At 38.0% G+C, this 20585-nt stretch overlaps 1 protein-coding gene across 4 annotated transcripts in view; it reads right to left on the minus strand.

Annotated features, from left to right (window-relative positions):
• LOC102682295 (nectin-3-like protein) overlaps window positions 1-20585 on the minus strand; it is a 119807-nt gene that overhangs the window by 40749 nt on the left and 58473 nt on the right. For all 4 annotated transcript variants that reach the window (XM_015341979.2, XM_015341978.2, XM_069190202.1 and 1 more), the window contains exons 3-5: window positions 12446-12745; window positions 8893-9010; window positions 7474-7625 (exon numbers count right to left, since the gene is read on the minus strand). In XM_015341979.2, the coding sequence (XP_015197465.2) occupies window positions 7474-7625; window positions 8893-9010; window positions 12446-12745 (570 nt within the window). The remainder of the gene's footprint in view (window positions 1-7473; window positions 7626-8892; window positions 9011-12445; window positions 12746-20585) is intronic.

The raw sequence follows: 20585 nt of genomic DNA on the forward strand, positions 1-20585 counted from the left end.
TTACTACTCTAACTAGAGACACCAGTTCTAGGTTTGAATGTAAATCCAGCAGGCTCTATTTATTTGTGCTCTTATTTATCAATTATAAGATTACTTTAAAGGTTTTGGCTCCAGTGTAGTTTCTCCTTGTTATTTTATGATTCTAAACAAATTCCCCCCCCCTCTCAATTGCTTAGTCAGGCAAAATACTCATTTAGCATTACTCTACTGTGACTACATCGTCACCTTACTACAATTACTCCAACTAAACTTTTTCAATTACTTCCCAAAAATTCAAGAGCAATTTACTCTGAAAGCTTTGAAAATCTCCCTTTTGTTTCACTGTGATTAAATAAAAACAGCATTGACATTCCAGAAATATTCTATAAATGGACATGAGAATATTTCCTTTTTTTAAAAAAGATATATATATTTTGTTTTCTTCAAAGACAAAGATAAAAAATAGGAAGCTGCTGCATAAAAACACACACTGTGTTTCCATGTCCTTTGCCTCACTAGCCAGAGGAGTGTTGTGAGAAATGGTGATCCGAATTAGCAGCTACAATTAGGGTCTAGGGTGGAAAGAAGAGTTCACACACAAGGTGATGGAATGCAAGGTGGAGCCACATGCTAGCTACAGAAGGACAGGCACTGAGAAGGAAGGGGCTTGCATCCTTCTGGCCCACAATTGTGCTTTACCCTGCCTAGACAGTGTTTATTTCCCAAGGTCCATCCGTTACCACCATGGCATCGCTCAACATTAAACAGCAGGGCAAGTGCTGCGTTTGTATTGCTTGCCTTTTATTACGATTGCTGGAAATTAAGAGAAACTATTAAGAGCATTTATCGAACATCTGGAAATACTTTTAAGTACAGGTTGGGAGTGTTTATTCTCTCTCAATACAGTGAGTCCTTATGTATACCAACTACAACTCTCACAGCTGTCAATCACTAAAACCTGATAATTACCCAACTATTCCAGACAACATACTATGTTACTGTCGTACTGTATGTACAGCATCCTTTTCCAACATTGTGACACTATTAATACAACAGAAAGGTAGTGGTTAGTATCACAAAACTGTACACTAATGTTACTCAAGCCACTCTGGTAATATTTGCAATGCTAGACATCTAAAATGGGATCAATACACACAACTGCAGTAAATTTCATGGCAAGCCAGTGTGCAGTCACTGCAGTAAATGTCAGAGGGACATCCCTGTGTGAAGGGTGTTATGTTCTATGCTTTTCATCAAAGCTTTTTCATCATACTGGTTAATAAGATATTTTCTTAATACTGTGTATTAGTTCTAAGAGAAAAACAGTACAGGATAATCTATATTATATCAAACAACACACAGGAATAAACACCAACTCCCACCTACTCCGAAGAAATGGGAAATAATGCACAAAAAACATATGTGAACTACTCCTGGGGATCCTCATGGACAATGTAGTTAATGTAAATCATGTTTATTGTAAAAATGCCAAAGGTTATTGGCCCCAGTGTAATTCTGACAGCTCCAGGTCTCCTGGAGGTACTGCAAGCAAAGTAGTCTGAGGAAATAACCAGATTCCAGCGATCTTGAACATTATCAGGGAGACTGCGACTTCATTACATGTATGGTATGACAGTCTGAATAAAACCATTTTAGTTATTTGGGTCTTAGACATACAGTATGGAGATTATTAATAATGTTAAATGATATCGGATCACATCTCGCACATCTTGTTAACTGAGAAGACAAGTCCAGTGTCCTCCTCTTATAGTACCCTGAGAGCAGTAAGGGAACTGGAATTAATTTGACATACTGTATACTGGCATCAATTTTAGACAGGTCATGTCAGCAGTTACAGTCTAAGTGCTGAAGACTGAAAGTCTAAGTCAGGCTTAAAGCTTAAGGTAAGTCAATAAGAGTAAGTTTTTAATTTATGATCAGGACATATTGTACCAGATGTATTTTGAATAATAAAATCTAAAATAATCAAGTCCATTACTATGCTCATACAGTACATAAATGTGGATAACGGATTGCCTTCTTGGAGAAAGTGAATTCCAAAACAAGCACAGAAACACGACTGAATTATAGATTCTACTGAAGCAGATTTGTGAAGAGCACAGAGTTTCTTCAGCCAGCGAAGAAACTTTCACTGCAAAAGTAGGATTAGAGAACAAAAATAGAACACCAACCAATAGCTGGATGTAAAAATTACAGGTGTTGCATATTAAGTATCAAATAAATACTTGAGCAGATTTAGAAAATGAAAAAAAAAGTTTAGAAGATGAATAGTAAAAATAAGTAAAATATAAAGATTTCAAATTAAAATAACAATACTTAAAGTGTATAATAGAGACAAAAACTAATATAGACATACTAATACAAGTATATAACTAACACATGTAATAACATGCATGCATACACAGCTGCTACAGTTCATACAATCCAGTTATACTGTACCATATAGACGCGCAGGGATGCCAACAAGAGAATGCACACACACTTACATGCATAGGAGCACTAATTGAAATGTGTATCTAGCAGCATGCTTGTGGAAATATGAGCTCAAATGAAAAAAAGTCCAGAAGATGGAGAGCCCCACTCTGGTTAAGTGAAGGAAGTGCTTGCCTGAAATGCTTAGCAATAATGTTTCCGTTATCATTCCCTACTGCAATGCTGCTGTATTGCATTTGGTCTCCTGGCAGAATGAAACCAGGTGGGTTTCATTTCATGCTGAAATTTCAGGATTTGGGATTTACGCTCTAGACGCCTCATGTCGCAGGATCTCTCAAGTGTGAGAGTGGAAACGGAGGCCCAAGGGAATCTGTGCTGTTTCCCAGGCAGGGGTAGGATTTGTCGGTCTTATATTGTAGTATCAAAAGGTAATATCTTACGCTTCCTAAGGCTTTATGGTTTTAGATTTTGATATCTTATACACAGTATAGATAAATAAAACTTTACTTCAAGATTGACAGAAAAAAACATGTTCTTCTGTGAAATAATGAGCTCTCACACCACAAAACTAGTGCAATTTTTAGAGAAACAAAAGTCCTCAAATACAGACAGCAGCCCAAAAAATGAAAAAATGTGGGTGAAAAAGGGACACCAAAGATATTGAAAGCAGGGGCTTCCACACAGGTTTGGCTTCCACGTCAAATATGTTGCACAGGCCTGGTTGCCTATTAATTATGACTGGAATGGCTGCAAGAGGCGACCTTCAAAAAAGGGTTATTGTTGGCTGTTTGGCAGGCGCTTCAAAGACTAAGCTTCACTGCTGAAGTTTTGCAAAGTTATGAGAACGGCATGTAAGGAAACATTGTTATCTAAGGTGAAGTGCATACTCCAGCACTGTAATTTCTATGTATTAATTCAAAGCCTAAGACAAAAATGGCGAGCAGCTGCAAATTCAATCTGGGTGTAAGCAGCCAGTTTCTTCAAAAACATTTCGCCAAGAACAGCACAGAATAGGATGCTACAATCAGGCTGCAGTGCACTCACTCAGCACACCTGACAATGCACGATTGCAAGTCCAGTGATACCAAAAGCACAGGTAGTGGACAAGTCAACCGAGTAGTGGAGAAATTTGATATAGTCAGATGAATCACCCTTCACCACGTTCTGGACAAAAAAAACAAGTGCACATGTGGCGTTAGTCTATAGAAATCTGCAGCACTGAGCAAACAGTGAAGGACTCCTGGCATGGTATAAGCGTACTCATCCCCTTAGAATGCAAGGTCAATGTTAATCGCTACTTAATAATACGTAATCAAATTCTTCAGCCCACGCTGCAGCATCTTTCATGCAGAGACGGGTGTCTTCCAGGAGGATAATACCCCTATCCACAGACCACATGTGGTTTCCCCAATAGTTTGATGAGCATGAGACTGATGTTATTGTATGAAATGGCCTTCTAAATCACCGGATCCAAACACAGTCAAGCATTTATGGGATATTTTGGAGCAATGCCTGACAAGACAAACATCAAAATATTTTAATGATGACCTTTCAGGAAATTTATTCAGGGTTCTACTTCTAAATGAAGTATAAAAAAAATCCTGGTAATTTACAGGGCAGATTCTTTTTCCTAACAGTCGATTGTCCTGAATGCCCTCATTAGCACATGTAGCGAATGAAACCCAAGTGAAGGTCATACGTTAAACCGCTCTCCCCTGAGTCTGCAAATGGAAAACTAGTCTGGGGAAAAAAAAACACAGAAAACAGATGCATAGGAGGAAATTTCACCTTTGCTGCTCCTGGGGGAAGCTGACAAAGGATAGGCTATTCACATTGACAGGTACTTCATATGAGCTTGAGCTTTACTGAAGAAGCTTGGGGTGAAATAAACTAGTAGCCCCATGCATACTGTAAGGTATATACAGTACAGTAACTAGAACTACAATAACAGCAAACATAAGCTTCAATATGCTACAGACCTGATAATTGCTATGGAACTTGAGAATCAGGTCTGTGTCAAGGATGACTAGTCTTTGAAACTTTAATGATATTTCAGATCCACACAGACGGGGAGGGGCAAACTGGTTTGGGAGACATCCAAAATTTGGGAGATACAGAAAAGGAGCAAGCATAAAAAAAAAACGGAACATGATTACTTTCCATTGCATTATCATCTTCATATGAAAAAAACAGCTACACTAAAAGACAGAAGGCACAAATAAAAAGGATAAACGAAAAATATTCAATTTTATTTTAATGCAGAGCAAGAGAATTTGCTTTCATTATAAACCATTAAGCTTATAACCTTGGATGCAAGGATGATGCAGTCATTTGATTTGCAAAAACACTCAATTGATGAATATAAAGAAAGCTCTGAATCAGCCCAGCTGAATCAAGGTCCAGCTGTGTTTATCACAGCCTGCGTTGCACTCACAGCTTCACACACGAATCAAAAAAAGGCAGAGCACTGGTGTTTTTTAAATTGTATTGTTTTTTTTTTATAGGATTCCTCCTCTTGTTAAATTGCAGATGGAGTTTTTTTAAGTTTCCCAAGAAATTCTTATATATTGCATTGCAACAATATTATTAAAAGTCTTACTGCGTATGTGAAATTTAGAAATATGTTCTACACTGACCTAAAAAAAATATTTTTGCAAAATACTACATTCCACTGCAAATCTATAAAAAAAACATATAAATACATGAAACCGTTCCTCTCAAAAACAACATAGCCAAATCTGTAATAACAGCATTTTAACTCTTTAGGAAAGGTAAATGACCTCATTCAGCGCAACAAAAGGATGATGGAGCCTCAGGGAAGTATCTGTGCACATTCGGCTTTTCTTTTCCTGGATAGTGGAATCAGTGGAAGCAGGTACTTCATTTGATGAAATTATGCAGTCATTTAAAAAACAAAACAAAACACTTGATTGCTGAATATAAGGGCTTTGGATCAGGACTGCCAAGGTCCAGCTGTTAATTCATCACAGGCTGCATTGCGCTCACAGCTTCACACACGAATCAAATATGGCCAGAATACTGAAGGAAAAGTGCCTGATCACAAGAGGGCCCCTCCCCTGCAGCAGCAGCTCCTGTCCTGGCTGAGCCCAGCCCCTGTGCTACTGAGCACTTAGAACTTGCTGTCAAAAGCCACCAAAGCTGCTCTGCCTCTCCTCCATTCACATCATCAGAGTGATGCCACTTTTATGATTGTGGGGAGTGCCAACCCTTCATTTAGAACCTGAATGCGTTATCTGCACTGTACTCAGCAAAAAATACCTTAGCTGCATAGCCCAATCTATCATGAGATGAGACAGACATTTCAGCACTGCAGTACACAGTAGTCAGACACAAATGATTGTTTCAGATAACAGAAGAAAGTTTTTTTTCGTCTTTCGTCTATACACTGTGCAGGGCACCACAGTGGTGTAGCTGTTAGGATTGCTGCCTTAAAGTTCTCGAATCATGGGTTTGATTACAACAACGAAAAGTAAAAAGAAGGAAAAGTATCTTTGCCTTCTTCAGGTAAGTACATCTTCCACATGTACACAGCTCCTTATTCTTACCGATATATAACAGATCCTATATCTTGAAAAATTCATCAGACCATCCTATTTCTAAAAGTATATCTGCTGTAGAAAGGTATCTTTTATGGCAATTACAAAAAAAAAACAAAGCCTTACAGTGCATATTATTGTTAACGTAATGTTCTGTTCAGATGACAAAAGTAATATATGAAAATAAAATAAATAATAAATATTTCAAAGAAAGTAATGTTTGAAATACAGGAGAACTCAGTGTACGTACTTCATCTGAAGAATAAAATGGCAGTACAGTGCGATTCATGTCAGCATGCCTTTTTAAATAATCACTAAGCGTGCCCTCTGCTTTCTCAGCTATTTTTCAGAAGCACTGGAAAAGGGAGGATAAGAAAAGAGTCCGTGAGTGTGTGCAGGTGTGTGTGGGATGGAGAGGATAATGCAGTAAAAACCTTGAACATGTGACAGAATTAGGCACAAGGAAGAATCAGACAAACTGAAGTACACTTGCTGCCTCCCACATTGCCCAAGGAAAAGGAAACCTTTCACGCTGACAAACGACAATTCCCCAAACAGCTCATAAGAGCAGAGACTCTTGCCTAGCAAACAAAAATTTAATCAAGAACGCTTAACGGGTATTGAAGCTTAGAGGGCAAGTGTACGGATCTTCTGCACCTCAGCCTGCGAGGGAAATTTTTCTCTTGCAGCAGCGAATCAGAATTCACATCTCTGTAGGAGGCTGGAGGCAGGAAAGCTGGAAAACTAAAGAGTTTTCAGCAGCACTGGGAGGCAAGACGCAAGAACACCCCCAGCCCCTCGCTACCGTCCATCTGTGCTGCTAATCCCAGCTGTCGTGCAATTCTTTGAAAGCTCATGAAAGAAATGAACAGCCAAAACATTTATTTTTGGAGAAGTGAAAATTGCCTTGTTTTGACTATATATAAGCTTCCACTAGAGAAAGAAAAGTCACACTTGGGGAGGTGCACAATTTTTCAGAATTACACTGCTGCAGTTAAAACTGCTACTCTAAAAAGATTTAAAAGGTAATGACCCTTTACACTAAATCACTAATGGCAAACTCAAGTACTGTAATTGATTAGGAAGCAATGACAATAACTGCAGTGAATTTTTTAAATACAACCAAGATTTTATTCAATTAAATTATAGAAACAATATTTATCTGTTCAAATTTCACCCCATTATTCCAAACCTCACATTTATTTTATTAAATGTTAAAACCATCATACAAAAAATATTATATCTTTCATTTAATTTGTGAGTGAAAAACTTAAGCTGTAGGTCAGTTAGGAACATGTATTGAGAATAAATTAATTTTAGGAATAAATTAGTTTTAGAATTGTTCTAGAGTTCTTTCAATCTCATTTAAAAAGTCTGAAAACAATTCTAGAAAATTTTTTTTTAGACTCTTGGTCAAGGGCTTAAAGTGAGTCCTTTAATACCATTCAGCTTACAAAAAAGTTCTTCTTCAATGTTAACTCACCTTGAATGCTAATATCCATCTGTTTGTGCTGATGTCCGATATCATTTGCCACGTCACACTGGTATATCCCAGAGTCATTGCGGTCCAGTGCTCTATTGAAACTCAGGGTACCATTAACTATTTGCACACCCGGAGGCAAGTCTTTATCTAGCCTAGAACAGAAAAAAATAAAATTAATTTACTGTACAACAGAAGCAAAACACAACAGAATTCACAACACAGGAGTGAACAAGGTGTCAGTAAAACAAGTACTGTACATCTAGCTGCAATAACACAGACCAAACTGAAGATGACTACACAAGTGCAGCATTCTGAGACAATTCAGCAGGCATTTTAGCTGCGTGGTGCATAAGACAGCCATTTCAGTTCCTGATGATGGGATTTGAGATATGTCCATTTTAAACCATAATGGGGCATACAGGTACCTAATTCCACACATTTTCTAACCCCTTTATCCAAAACAGGGTCACGGAGGAGCCAGAGCCTCCTGTTGAAACTTGTGATGTGCTGCTTGGGGGGAACAAACTTTAGAATATCAACTTGCAAAGTGCCCTGTAACAATCTTCTGAAAACCTTCTTCATAAGCAATGCCTGAAAATGCTGGATGAAATGGAGGACATAACCAAAACATGCAGCTATACTGTGCTTAAGAATCCCACTCAATTGGACACTGATCTGAAAATGATCAATATTCTGAATGCTTGTATTTTCATAAGGCTTTGAAAAGGATAAAATCATCCTGTGATTGCATCCTCTAAAACAACAATGCACTGCACAACACATACACGTACTGTACTTCACAATGTCAGTTGTTAATTGTTGTTTTGGAGGGGTAAAGATTAAATCTACTCTTATATTTTCAGATCAATTTTATTTTGTATAGTTCTCTTCAAAAGTCACTCAGCACTTCCACAATTATTTACAAAGACTACATACAGGATTGCACAATATAACAAGTCATAAGGAAATCAGTGTAAAGTACTTGAATGTATCATAGATTAAAAGTGTAACCATCAGGTGTGAAGGATACCTGTATATAACAGTACAGTGGTAAATTTTAATTAACAAATTTAATTTTTTGCCACCTGTCCCTTTTACTTTTTTTGTCCTTATATAAATGTCAGAAAAGACACTTCTAAATGCAGATTTATGTGGATCACTGAAGTGAATGACATGAGCTGCAGTGAAATATATTGATTTAAAATTGGCAGGAGTGGGTGAACAAGAAACCTTGGACGCACAACAACAGAGAAATGGTCATGGACTATTTCTCTCCATTGTTTGGGCTCCTGTTTTTGCAATTTAGCTGTTGTAGTCCCAGCTATATTACATTTACTGTTTAAATTGCCAATATATTTGGAGTGCAAGCAGTGGTTAACACTTCTCCTCAGCGAAACGGTTCCCCTGCCTCTTGCCTACCTGGTCCAGATGTATCTTGCTGGTGGAGGGTTGGCATCAGCTTGACACACAAGCTGAACATTTTCTCTGCCAGCAAACCAATTATTGTCATACCCTTTTATCTGAATAACAGGTGCATCTGGAAGGAAAATATTTAGTTACTTGTCAGTACAGCAGTAAACAAATAGGAATCAGTCACATACATAGCTTAGCATAGTTACCATGACTCCTGGGGATATGCCTAAAAAAATTCAAAACTTAGTAGCTGATGCGAAAATCCTGCTGTGGATATGGAAATTAATTATGGTTAAGCACAGACCTTAAATGTTCATAAAACAGACACGCCATACAGGTACCTGAGAATGAATACCTAATGTGAAATCACTGTGCTGTCACAGGCACCTGGTGACATAATTCAAAGACCAGCTTAGTCGTACCCCTTCAGGTGGCATGGCCCATTATGCACCTGTGTATACACTTTCCTAGCAGAAGCACAGCATCCCTGCCCCATCATAAAAGGACCAATTTCTCTGCTGCTGTTGCACAACTCAACCAAAACACAGGAGGCTGGCAAATTCCCTGAGACATGGGACAATGTTTCTAAAAAAGTAATTCCATATGACAGAGTTGGAGAAAAACCAATACTGTGTGTTCAAATTACATGCATTGTCAGAAAACAATAATAAAGATTTTGAGGGAGACATTGCATTGTGGTACCATCAAATCTGCTGTAATGTCAAAGCAGCATATAAAACTTATTCTGGCGTGCAGACTACATACACCCTCCACTCCTCTACACAGTTATATACAATCACACATAGAAGAAACATAGCTCTGCTTCACTAAAACATGACATTGTTTTACATTTACTGTTTTACAGTCTACCAGTGTTTAAGCCATGGCATCACTTCAGTATGATTAAAAACTAACTGTAGAAAGTAACAGAACATGGAAAAAGATGAGCTAACATTCCCAGAACTGCACATCATAACCTCTTGTAATACTTAGGAAAAGTGATTACCAGTGCACAATTACAATATTAATAATTCTTTGCACGTACATAGTGGTTTTTTTATCCTGAATTTTGGCAATTTTCCACTATTTTAGAATCTACTTTTAACATTATTTGTGCCCTTTCTATGGGCCAAAACCACATCAGAGTTTGCCTAGTCATTATAAGTAATATTAATGTTGATCTGAGAATTATTTTTCCTACCATAAATTTTGCAAGTTTTAATTAGACATTTTCTCCCTTATGCTACCTTAGTAGTTGACAATGTTGCAAGCAATAAATTAAAATCTTGGCTTGGGAATCTAGTGGGGGATGGGACAGATAAAACAATCTTAGTAAAGACATTTACCCATAATGAATGCAGATATTATGCAGGCTACCAAGAAGCGTGTCATAAAGCTTGGAGAAAACACCTCAGAGTAGCAGAACAAGCATACCTGTTCCTGTCACAAGGGCCACTGCCGATAAACTGTATGTAAATAGTCAGTTCACATAGATGAGTGGCTTTGAGGGGGAATTTTAATTCTGTTGACACATGTTACAATGAATCGCAAGAGAAAACCCACGTAGCATCAGGTTTTTAAGCAGTACATTCACATCTTAATTTCTAGTGTCTAGTCCATTACCAGAGTGTGCTGGGTTGAGCTGCCTCACACTTGTCACTGTTTAATAAGCAACTGCAAAGAGTCAGGATATTCTCCTTCGTAACCTCATCCTTGTGAATTACCCATGCAGTTCTCTAGCAGCATTAAGCACAGCTTAATCAATATTTAATAACACCCCTTCATTACAGTCTAAAACAGTGCAAACAGATACATTCCCAAAGCAGAGTCAGTGGGTACATGCATAAATGACTAACATTAAAAAAAATATTTTCTAATGGAAAGTTTAACAGGAGGAAAAAGTGCCTGTGTTTGACATCCGCAGGGAAGGAAAATTAAGCACATTTTGGAACATGTGCATGGGAAACTGCACTCTTTTCTTCTGCATGAAGCACAAAAACAGAAACAACGTTTCTCTGTTTTAGATGAAGTGTATGTATTCTGAGATGTAAAAAACAACTTCACAGGATTATCGCCTACTGTTAACATTAAGAACATGTTAAAAATATGAATATCAAATTTTACTATTTTATTACAAGTATTAAGAACAATTTAAGCATTAAGACCGCAAAGATACAGTACCATACTGTAAGCGCTGAGAGCAGCTTAAAAAATCCACATACAGTCATAGGGAAGGCAAGAGCTGGCTGACAGGCTGTGCTGCCATTCTGCATTAATGCTGATTGGCTAAAATCCAGTGTGTGCTGGTAGGAGCACTGTGATTGGCAGGTTTGTCATGCTACAGAACCTAATGAGAAAAAGGCTTTGTGCTTACAACTCGTATAGAAATCTACTACATTAAGTAATGTCAATTTAAGCAAGTTACTAACTTACTAATGATTCGGTTGCCAGCTTGTACAGTTATATCATTTTCTTTAAGAGAAGATTTCTGTTAGTATTTTTTTGATGAAACTGTGCTCACAGTTTGGGTTGTTGGCAATGCATTCAGTGAAGGAGTTGTCTGTGTACTATAAAAAAAAAGTTATTTTGAGCAACATTCGAAAAACGTGCATACGATCAAAGGGTTGCTGTAGTTTAAGAAACTTTTAATTGCAAAATAATGAGCAACAAACGTGGAATCTGTTGGTAAAACAAAAGACCTCTCCAGATTAGATGGCTAAATGTAATCCAATTTCAGGGATGCTGAATTGATTTGTTTTACTGCCTTAATTAAGCCAAAAGAGCTCAGAGGATTTTCTTCAAATGCAACAAACAAACTGCTATGTGGAAGGACTGGTAAGGGTATTAATGAGGTAGCTGACCTTTATACTGCATCTTTAATGAAAAAGAACAATGGAAATTCCATTTTTCAGTTTACTAATCATGATTTTTAAACTCATGAATCAAAAAATGTTGTTAAAATGGGTGCAAGATGTGCAATATTGGGATATAATGATGGGAAAGTATACATGCCAATTTCCACTTTATATGGAAAATGTCACACCACTTCAAGGCCTGCAGAAGTTTAGACCCTGATACAATTTTGGAGTTTTAAATGTCAATACATAACGTAATAATTATATTTAACCCCCTCCTCACAAATACAGCATTGGGTGAAATGTTAAAGTTAACGTTAAGCTGCATTCTGCTGACAGTGATACCCTTCATTAGCTAAACGTTTAATTTCAAAGCTCTTGTCATATAGGATTTCCTCTCAGCAGCCATAGCAATCACCAGAATTTTTAATAGTCCACAATAATATTATTGAGTTATTGGGTAATTTTTACACTACAGCTATTAAATTATAATGCGATTTGCAAAATATTTCCACTTTTTTGTAATGTTTATTTTTATAATACTTTAATACTTCCTGAAACAACAAATAATAACAGTCCATATGACAAATATTCTCTTTTAAGGGGTGGTTTGCAAGCTTAAGAACCAGTTTTATTATTTCCCAATTAAGAAGCTGACAAATAAGCTGAAACACTTTGCAATTAAAAAAGTTCAGTCGACTTACACTGCACATTGAGGACATAAGGAATTCTGAACTCCGTCTCCAAGGCCGGGTGCCGAACCACGCAAGTGAGCTTCCTGCCTTGCACAAGCCGCGTCGGCTTCCATCTGTACTGCACCTCCATCGTGCTAGTGCCATTGGCCTCGTCGATGTATTTGACCACCGGACGCCCAAACAGATCAGACTCCCAGGACACCTCCGCGCGGGGCTTGCCTCTCTCTGCCGTGCACGTCGCCACCACCGTTTCGTTGCCACCATCGATCAGGGGCGCAGAGCCTGCTGACACGTACACCTTGGGCTCCACTGGAAGGGGACAAAGACCAAAGAAGCTTAGTGCTGCATTTTGGAAAGGAAGCACTGCCATAGAGGAGGTTTATTTTAGGAACTTCCAGAACCTTCCGTTTCTCAGGTGATGTTAAAATGGAGACCCAAGTTCTTCAATGAGCCTGAATGAACCATGAACACTAATGTGCAACTGTCACTAGAAAGCACTCACCTTGCCAATCTGATCAAGTTGATTAAAACTGTCCCTGGAGCAGGCCTCAGCAACAAAGCGAGATTAGAAAAGGAGGACAATCTAACCACCTGTACAATGCCTTTTCTCATCCTGGATCACACAATGAAAAACAAGGTCGGGCGTCTCCTATTTCCAGTGAAGATAAATCCACCTGATAAAGAACACCATACAGCTTTCCCGTGTCTTCATTCAACAGAAAATTTTAAGACTCCTTAACTTGTAGGCAATTGTTTGTTTTTTTTGCCATTACACATTACTTAAAAAGGCATGGGTAACTACAGTGAAACAAGAACTACATTATGAGGAAGTGGCGAGGACTGAGAATAGGAATCAGTTCTTTACACATAGGGGTCAACATCTAGAGCAAGTTTCCAAGTCATGTTATTGAAGCCATTTCCCTGGGGAACTTCAAGAAATAACCTGATGAGATCTCCGAGTCGGTAAGCTATGGCAAATCAAATGAGCACATTGTAGCATTCGACTTAAGGAAGCCATTTGAATAGTCTTGCATAAAACAACCTGTTCAAAGCCATAATGTTGCAAATCAACTTCTAATAAATGATTTAAGGACCCCTCTGATCTATTTACTTTCACAGAAATGTGAACAATACAATGAAAATCATGTGTACAGAAATCAGTACTTTTGTTTAGAATTTTGTATTTAGGTTTTACATTATATTTGACTATTTTAGTGAAGCTGAAATAAGAAAATTCTGCCACTTTACAGTTACAATACTTCAAATAATTCAGTTGGCACAGATTTGTTTCTTGTCAGTTTTTTTTATATATACAGTATGTCAATGCCTGACAACATGATGGGGTTTCTGTTGAGTACTTAGAGCCCCTGCTGAATTCAGAAGTGTAGTGAAGGTGTAGTGAAGGTACCAACCATTTGTATAAACAAGTTCAGTGTGCCTTTCAGTATATCAAAGACTTTGAAATCCAACACAAAAACATGATCCGTCTTAACCAGTTGTCTGTTGCCAGTTGTCTAAAAGTCTCTTTTCCTCTCAAAACAGCTGAAAAACATTTGGTGTGTTCATATTACTAAATCGGGTACTAAGCAAAGATTAAGTCTATTACATTTTTTCATGTTCTGAAAACAGGATGGTCAGCTCATGGGTATTTTTCTTTAAGAATAAAAATAGCCAAGATGTTACTTTTTAGTCACACTAAACAAATAATGCTAGTGGATTTTAAATGAAAATTTTGATTTGATTTTGAAACTAATCATAACACACATCCTTCAACAGAAAGAAAAAAATGGACTTATTACTGTTATTACAAAATCCTAAGCAGACCTAGACTGAAACTATCTAACAGACATTCATCAGAAAACACTAAATCATTGTACATACAGTGATTAGAATTTTTGTTTACAGATGCCCACAAAGTCTGCACGTCTCCATACCCCAACAGGCTTGGTCAAAACTTATCTCCCTTTGATAGCAGGTACTGTATAACTACAGTATGAAATGAAAAAGTACCCCTGGAGCAGGCTTCTGCAACAAAGTGAGAGGGCAAAGGAGGACTAACCAACCACCACTCTGCATGGTTATCTGTGCAAGTACAAGTAAACTGAATAAGATCTACCTGCTAGACTCCAGAAATAAGCATCTTTGCTAATGCACACTTTTTCGTTATTCACTTTTAATCACGTTAATGTATTAGAAAACCGCTATTGTTATTGGCTGCAATAGCAGTTATGAGGGGATAAGGAGTTTCTTTCAGAATTGTGAAGAACTGCTTGGATGTCAGGTTGGCTGATCAGTTCCTATGGTGCATTTTCATTGCATAGAGTTTTATTTACAGTAGACTGACAAAAGCACACAAACGTGAGACAAAAGGTATTAAAACAAATTATACTAAATTTACAGCTTTGTTTGTTAATGATTTGTAAAGCATAAAAAAGTTTTGGGTAGCAAATAAAACTAAAGTCCATTAAATGAAATTATATTTTATGCTAAACATTCTGTAAAGAACCCTGAAACGTTTTAGTTGTAATTGAAACTACAAGGTCTTATTGAGTTTAATTTGATTGCTGTGGATTCAATATGAAACTAGCTTTCCTGGCCAATGCATTCAGAGTTCCTATAAAACAGTTTAAATTAATGCGCTTGTCACAACAAAAGTCCTCTGTGGCACAAGAGCCCAAGGGAAATTGTATTCAGCACAAGAGAAGGGCTGGGAATGAATGGCAGCTCAGTGCTAACTGATAACAGTCCCTGGGCTGACAATGTGTTTGATGGTGCTTTCAACACTACTCTGGGGCAGCAAAGCAATGAAACACAAATATGCAGAAACTGGGACTCTCAGCCTTAAGTGAACAAAGAAGAGGTGCAAACCAATGTATGTTCTCCCCATATTCGTGTGGGTTAACTTTGGGCGCTCCTGTTTCCTTGCACAGTCTAAAAACATAGCTGTAGTTTAACTGGCTTCTGGAAAAAATGGGCCCCAGGGTGAGTGTTTGCATGTCTGTGTTTTTGTGTCTCTCTGCCCTGTGATGGACTGGTGTCCTATCCAGGGTGTGGCCTGCCTTGTACCCGGTGTTTGCCGGGTTAGGATCCGGCTCCCCTGCAACCCTGAACTGGAAGAACCAGTTAGAAAATTGATGGATCTTGTTGTCTTTTAATACATTTTATGATGTACAGTCTTTACCCTTATATTTGTCCGGTTTTATTGAACCATTTAAGATGCTTTTTTAACTTACTTTTCGTATAAATTGTGTGCTTCAAGATAAAATCTATTTAAACTACTGCCTTCCATTTTATTCGGAAATATCATATCTATTCTATCCTATTTTAATTGCTTTAAACTCTCATTCATTCAAAGGGCACCTTCCAGAAATTGTCAACTTCAGCTTTGGATTCAAACTGAAAACTTTTAAAATATATTTCAAAGCACAGAATATGACCATATTATGATTACAGTTCCTTAACAATGGTTCTCTCACCTCTTTGTCTCATTCTGCCTCGACTGTTTGAAAACATGAGATCTATGCAAGCATTTCCTCTTGCAGGTCCTCTGACAAACAGGGTAAGAAATCGGTTATTAACCATGTCTAGCATTGCAGCTTCTTTTGCCTGTATCCCTATAGGTCTTTACCATCTATATCGGGAAGGCTGAAGTCTCAACTAAAAACTACTACATTTGCACAGAAAATATGAATTACTGTTGACTTATAATCTGCATGTGCATTTGGTAGTTTATAGCATACCCCTAAAAAACCTTTGGAACTTTTTAATCTCACCCACATATTCAGTGATGCTTGATTCTTAAAATCTAAAAAAAAAAGTGTATTAATTAGTGTTAAAATTTATCTGCACCATTTTCAGTTAGTCAGGTTTGTGATTCCAATAACATATTTGCCTGCTAATGCGGTAGCTTTCCCAGCATCTTGTCTAATTTTGTTTCCAATTCCTATAAATTTAGGTTTAGCACTGCGGAGCAGTGGCACTGTGGCTAAGGATCTGCGCCTGCAGCTGGAAGGTTACCAGTTCAAATCCCGTGGCCAGCAAAGGAATTCTACTCTGCTGGGCCCCTGAGCAAGGCCCTTAACCCCAGCTGCTCCAGGGGCACTGTATAAACGGCTGACCCTGCGCTCTGACCCTAAGCTTCTCTCTCCCTGTCTGTGTGCCCATATGTCTCATGGAGAGCAAGCTAGGGTACGCGAAAAGAAATTCCTAATGCAAGAAATTGTATATGGCTAATAAAGTGATTGAATCTTATCTCTTAATTACCTGGGCACTTGTTCTCCACTCTAACTCTCCCTAGGTCTTTGTTCACCATATAACGTTCTTTTAAATTATCTTTAGTTTCTACCCCCTTCCATTGTAGTTTATGCGTTTCTGGGATTTTTTGTGGATTCTTGTGCCAAGACAACTAATATTTATTGACCTGAGAGCCTGAGCCCCCAAGAGTGTGACTCTTAATTCACTTCTACACTTTGTATTAAGTGTCTTGAGATTCACTCTATGAAGTAATATGTTCAGGTTTGGACTGGCAGAGCTCCTCTGTAACATGCCGTTTTCCCTTTTCCTCAGGATTAGTTAGGTTTTTAGGGTATCAAAGGCTACGTATCAGGCCTACAGCATGGCCTGTAAAAGCAAAGGTTACAAAAACTGTATTTGGTGGCCTATCCAATGAAATCCAAACTTGTTTCGTCTGTCCTTAAGCCTTTTGAGTGTTAATCCAAGACAATCTCGATGAAAGGACAGCTGCGGTATTTCGTGTCACAGTGGCTGTCAAGGAGCAACTTCAAGAGGATGGAAAATCAACTTAATCCACAGCTTTTCTAACCTGATCCCTCCACCAGGAACAACAGTCCCAGAAACTGACACAACCTGCTCCCAAAAATAGACAAGACACACACCTCATTTCTTCACCTCCTGTGAGTAAACCCACTCTGCATTCTTCCTGCTCTAATTATAGGAAAGCTTGTCCCCTCTAATCTGTTCCTCTGCTGATGCAGGACAGCAGTGGCAGGATATCCAGCCTAGACCCAACTCACTCAGCAGGACTTGCAAAGAGGGAGTTTACCAAATTATTCTCACAGTAAAAATCTCCTGTCTATTTCTTTCAGCACACAGTGACATCTCTCAGCTGCACTCTGCAGTCACAGGCATACAAGCTGTGTCGCATTAAGCTCACAAACCATGACAAAGAGGTCACATGGCCATGTTCATCAAAAAGGAGCTCAAAGTTTGTTTACAACTTCAGTATTAATCTTATTTCACAAAAATTAACACGGAGCTTCACAGAAGCCAAACCAATATCGTAACATCAAATCCATTTATTGGGTCTTTTAGTTTAGGAAAGACACTTCTGTCGCACAACACCAGGCATGCATGGAGAAAACACAAATACTACAGTAAGAATAGTTTTGGACATTCTAAGTCAAATGGGATAGTTCCCAATTCTGTGAAATAGGTCATTTTAGGGTGGAAGGTCTGTACAAAAGAAAAAGAGATACTATCCAGCTAAGTTACTCAGAGCAGTCTGTACCTGAATCACCTGAAAATTCCAGTGTTGCTATACTTTCTAGTACTGATGTGGAATTTTGTGTATTTAAACTAAATGTTTAGATCAACAGCTTTGTCTATTCTTGTGCACATTTTCATCTTATTAGATGGCTTACAGGAGAGGATGCTGGGTCTTGAGACATTCTTCAAAAGCTAAACCACAAAATAGCAAAGACACTGTTCCGCATATTTACACCATTCTTACAGTGAGTGATGAGCTGCAGCACACAGCTCTTTTCTGTGCGCGTCTGTGTGCCGACGCACTGCACACACAGACAGGAACAAGTGCTTTCAGAGTCCCATTCTGGAATATCGCTTTCACTTGGCGCACATTGATCTGGTTTACACACTTCTATTTCCCCCAATCCTCTGGTTTGTGTCCTCCTGTTTATACTTTGATGACATGGAATTCTAGTCTATCAGGTAAAAACTATAAACAAGTCTATTCATCTTTATTCCTTTATTATTGTCAATATAGATTTCTTCAGAAATCTATTTCTGTTTTCTATTTCTAAACTACTATTTCTTCAGTAGTTACATGTTCTGGCTGTTTGTGAATTATCGTTGTTGAGTATGGAGTGTTGAGGTATTGATTTTGTGTAATGCTTTATGTTGAAAATTGAGGTGGATTTTGTTTATGATAAACAGGATAAACTGGGATGGGAGGAAGGTTTGGTTTTGCATAAGGGGCGGGATTATGATAATTAGAGGACTTTGCGAGTGTAAAATGGTTTGATTATTTGATTTTGTATTGTGGTTGTTATCTATGTTTTTGGTTGGTATTATGTTTATATGGTTGTTTTTGTTGGTTGGTTGTTATTATGGTTATTAATAATACGATCTATAGTTGAAATCTGAGCCTAAATAAAAAGAAAAAGCAAGTGACTAGGTTTATGAGCAATCGAATTACTTATTCGTTTAAAACGCTATATAAAATAAAGTTTATTATTATTTGCTGGACAGAGCGGTGAACATTATTATGCATAAGACAAAGATAACGATCCTGATCAGTTTAGAAATCTGTGTATGCTGTAAGGTTTTTACTTCTTAAACTTTTAAAATACACGTTTTGAATAGAAAGAAATCCTCTTCCTGGTATAGCAAACCAGCACGTCTTTTTTCTCCAATCAGAGGGGTGTCAGATGGTGTCAGCCAATCACCATTCTGCGTTGGGTAGCAACGGGTGACTGTTCTCAGGCGGAAGATGTAAACAGCTTAATGTTCGTGTTAATTTTTTTTTTTAATTCAATTAAACGGGCACAGTTAAGACATTAAATATACATATACATATTGTATACAGTACAGTTTGCATACGGTAATATGTTTATGTTACGCGATTAAAAAATAAATAAATAAAAATGAAAAGTCCAGCACCAGCTGGATTCGAACACACAACCTGCCGGTTGGTAGTCACGCACCTAGACCAGTAGGCTACAAGACAGCTCGCATGATCAGGTAGGCGAAACAGCCCTACACAGTTCTGCCGCAGTACACGGATATAATCATACCGTTATTAAATTCTTTAGATACGCGATTCCATATTATATTCCCTTTTAATCAAATTCTAAAAGTATGCTTGTTGACGTATCCGGTATCACGTTAGTTAAAGACTTCGAAGCTTACAATGTTTAGGGAGAAATGGAATACCGGTGTGTATTTTTCCTTGTGATATTTTAAGCTCTAGTTGAATGATAGGTGTCGCATTTTAAATCATTCTCGTAGCTAGAAATTATGAAACGCCCTGTTAAAAGCAAGGAAGTTTTTATGCCCCGTTGAAGTAAAACAAAATGCCTGACAAAGTATGGCTTGGACAGATTCCAAGTGCTTGTACAAATGTGCTAAAGAAATTATACTTTGAGTATACAGCTTGTCCAAAGTCATCCATTATTAATACTATTAGTAATATCTTCAGTAAAGGCTTTGATGCATAAATATTTCTGATAAAGGTAGGTTGTGTACTTTTGTCCAACTGAGCAATCTTGCTTTCATAAAATATACCAACATTTGAATGACTGATGATTAACATGCTGTAATACACAGTTCAAAATTAAAGGCTCGAATGCTGTACATGAGAGGTTAAGCTCCCCCTGGCGGTTTTACAAGGCGACGCCGGATAGCTAGTCATGCGACACACGTGATACCGCGTGATACCCCGGTGGGCGTGTCGCGGTATGCCGTGAAATACCTCACCCATTTTGAATGGCTGCATCTGTAGATTAAACTCGCCAGCTCACAGCATAGACATCTGGAAAAAATTTGAACGTCTCTATGCTGCTCCCCTCTCCTTGAGCCAGCGGCCCTCTCTATCCAGCCACATCCCTTCCACCTCTGTCAAACTGTAGTTTTTCAGGGAAAGTGTGGTCAGCCAGAGTTTATCTGCGATACAGGACTACTTTCAACCCTTTCTTACTGTTAAGTCCATCACTGGACATCTAGGACTGCAAGTGTTTTCAGAGAATCAGGAATATACAGATACTTCTGTTGCCAGCATGGAGGACACAAAATAAACCTGACAGAAAGAGACTAAGCAGGACCATTACTGGACATTGAGAAGAAGTGTTTTAGTTTTACAAGTTAAACAATTTAAAACTGAGAAAGAAAATAA

The sequence above is a fragment of the Lepisosteus oculatus genome, chromosome 5 (assembly GCF_040954835.1).
Source record: "Lepisosteus oculatus isolate fLepOcu1 chromosome 5, fLepOcu1.hap2, whole genome shotgun sequence".
Taxonomy (NCBI): Eukaryota; Metazoa; Chordata; class Actinopteri; order Semionotiformes; family Lepisosteidae; genus Lepisosteus; species Lepisosteus oculatus.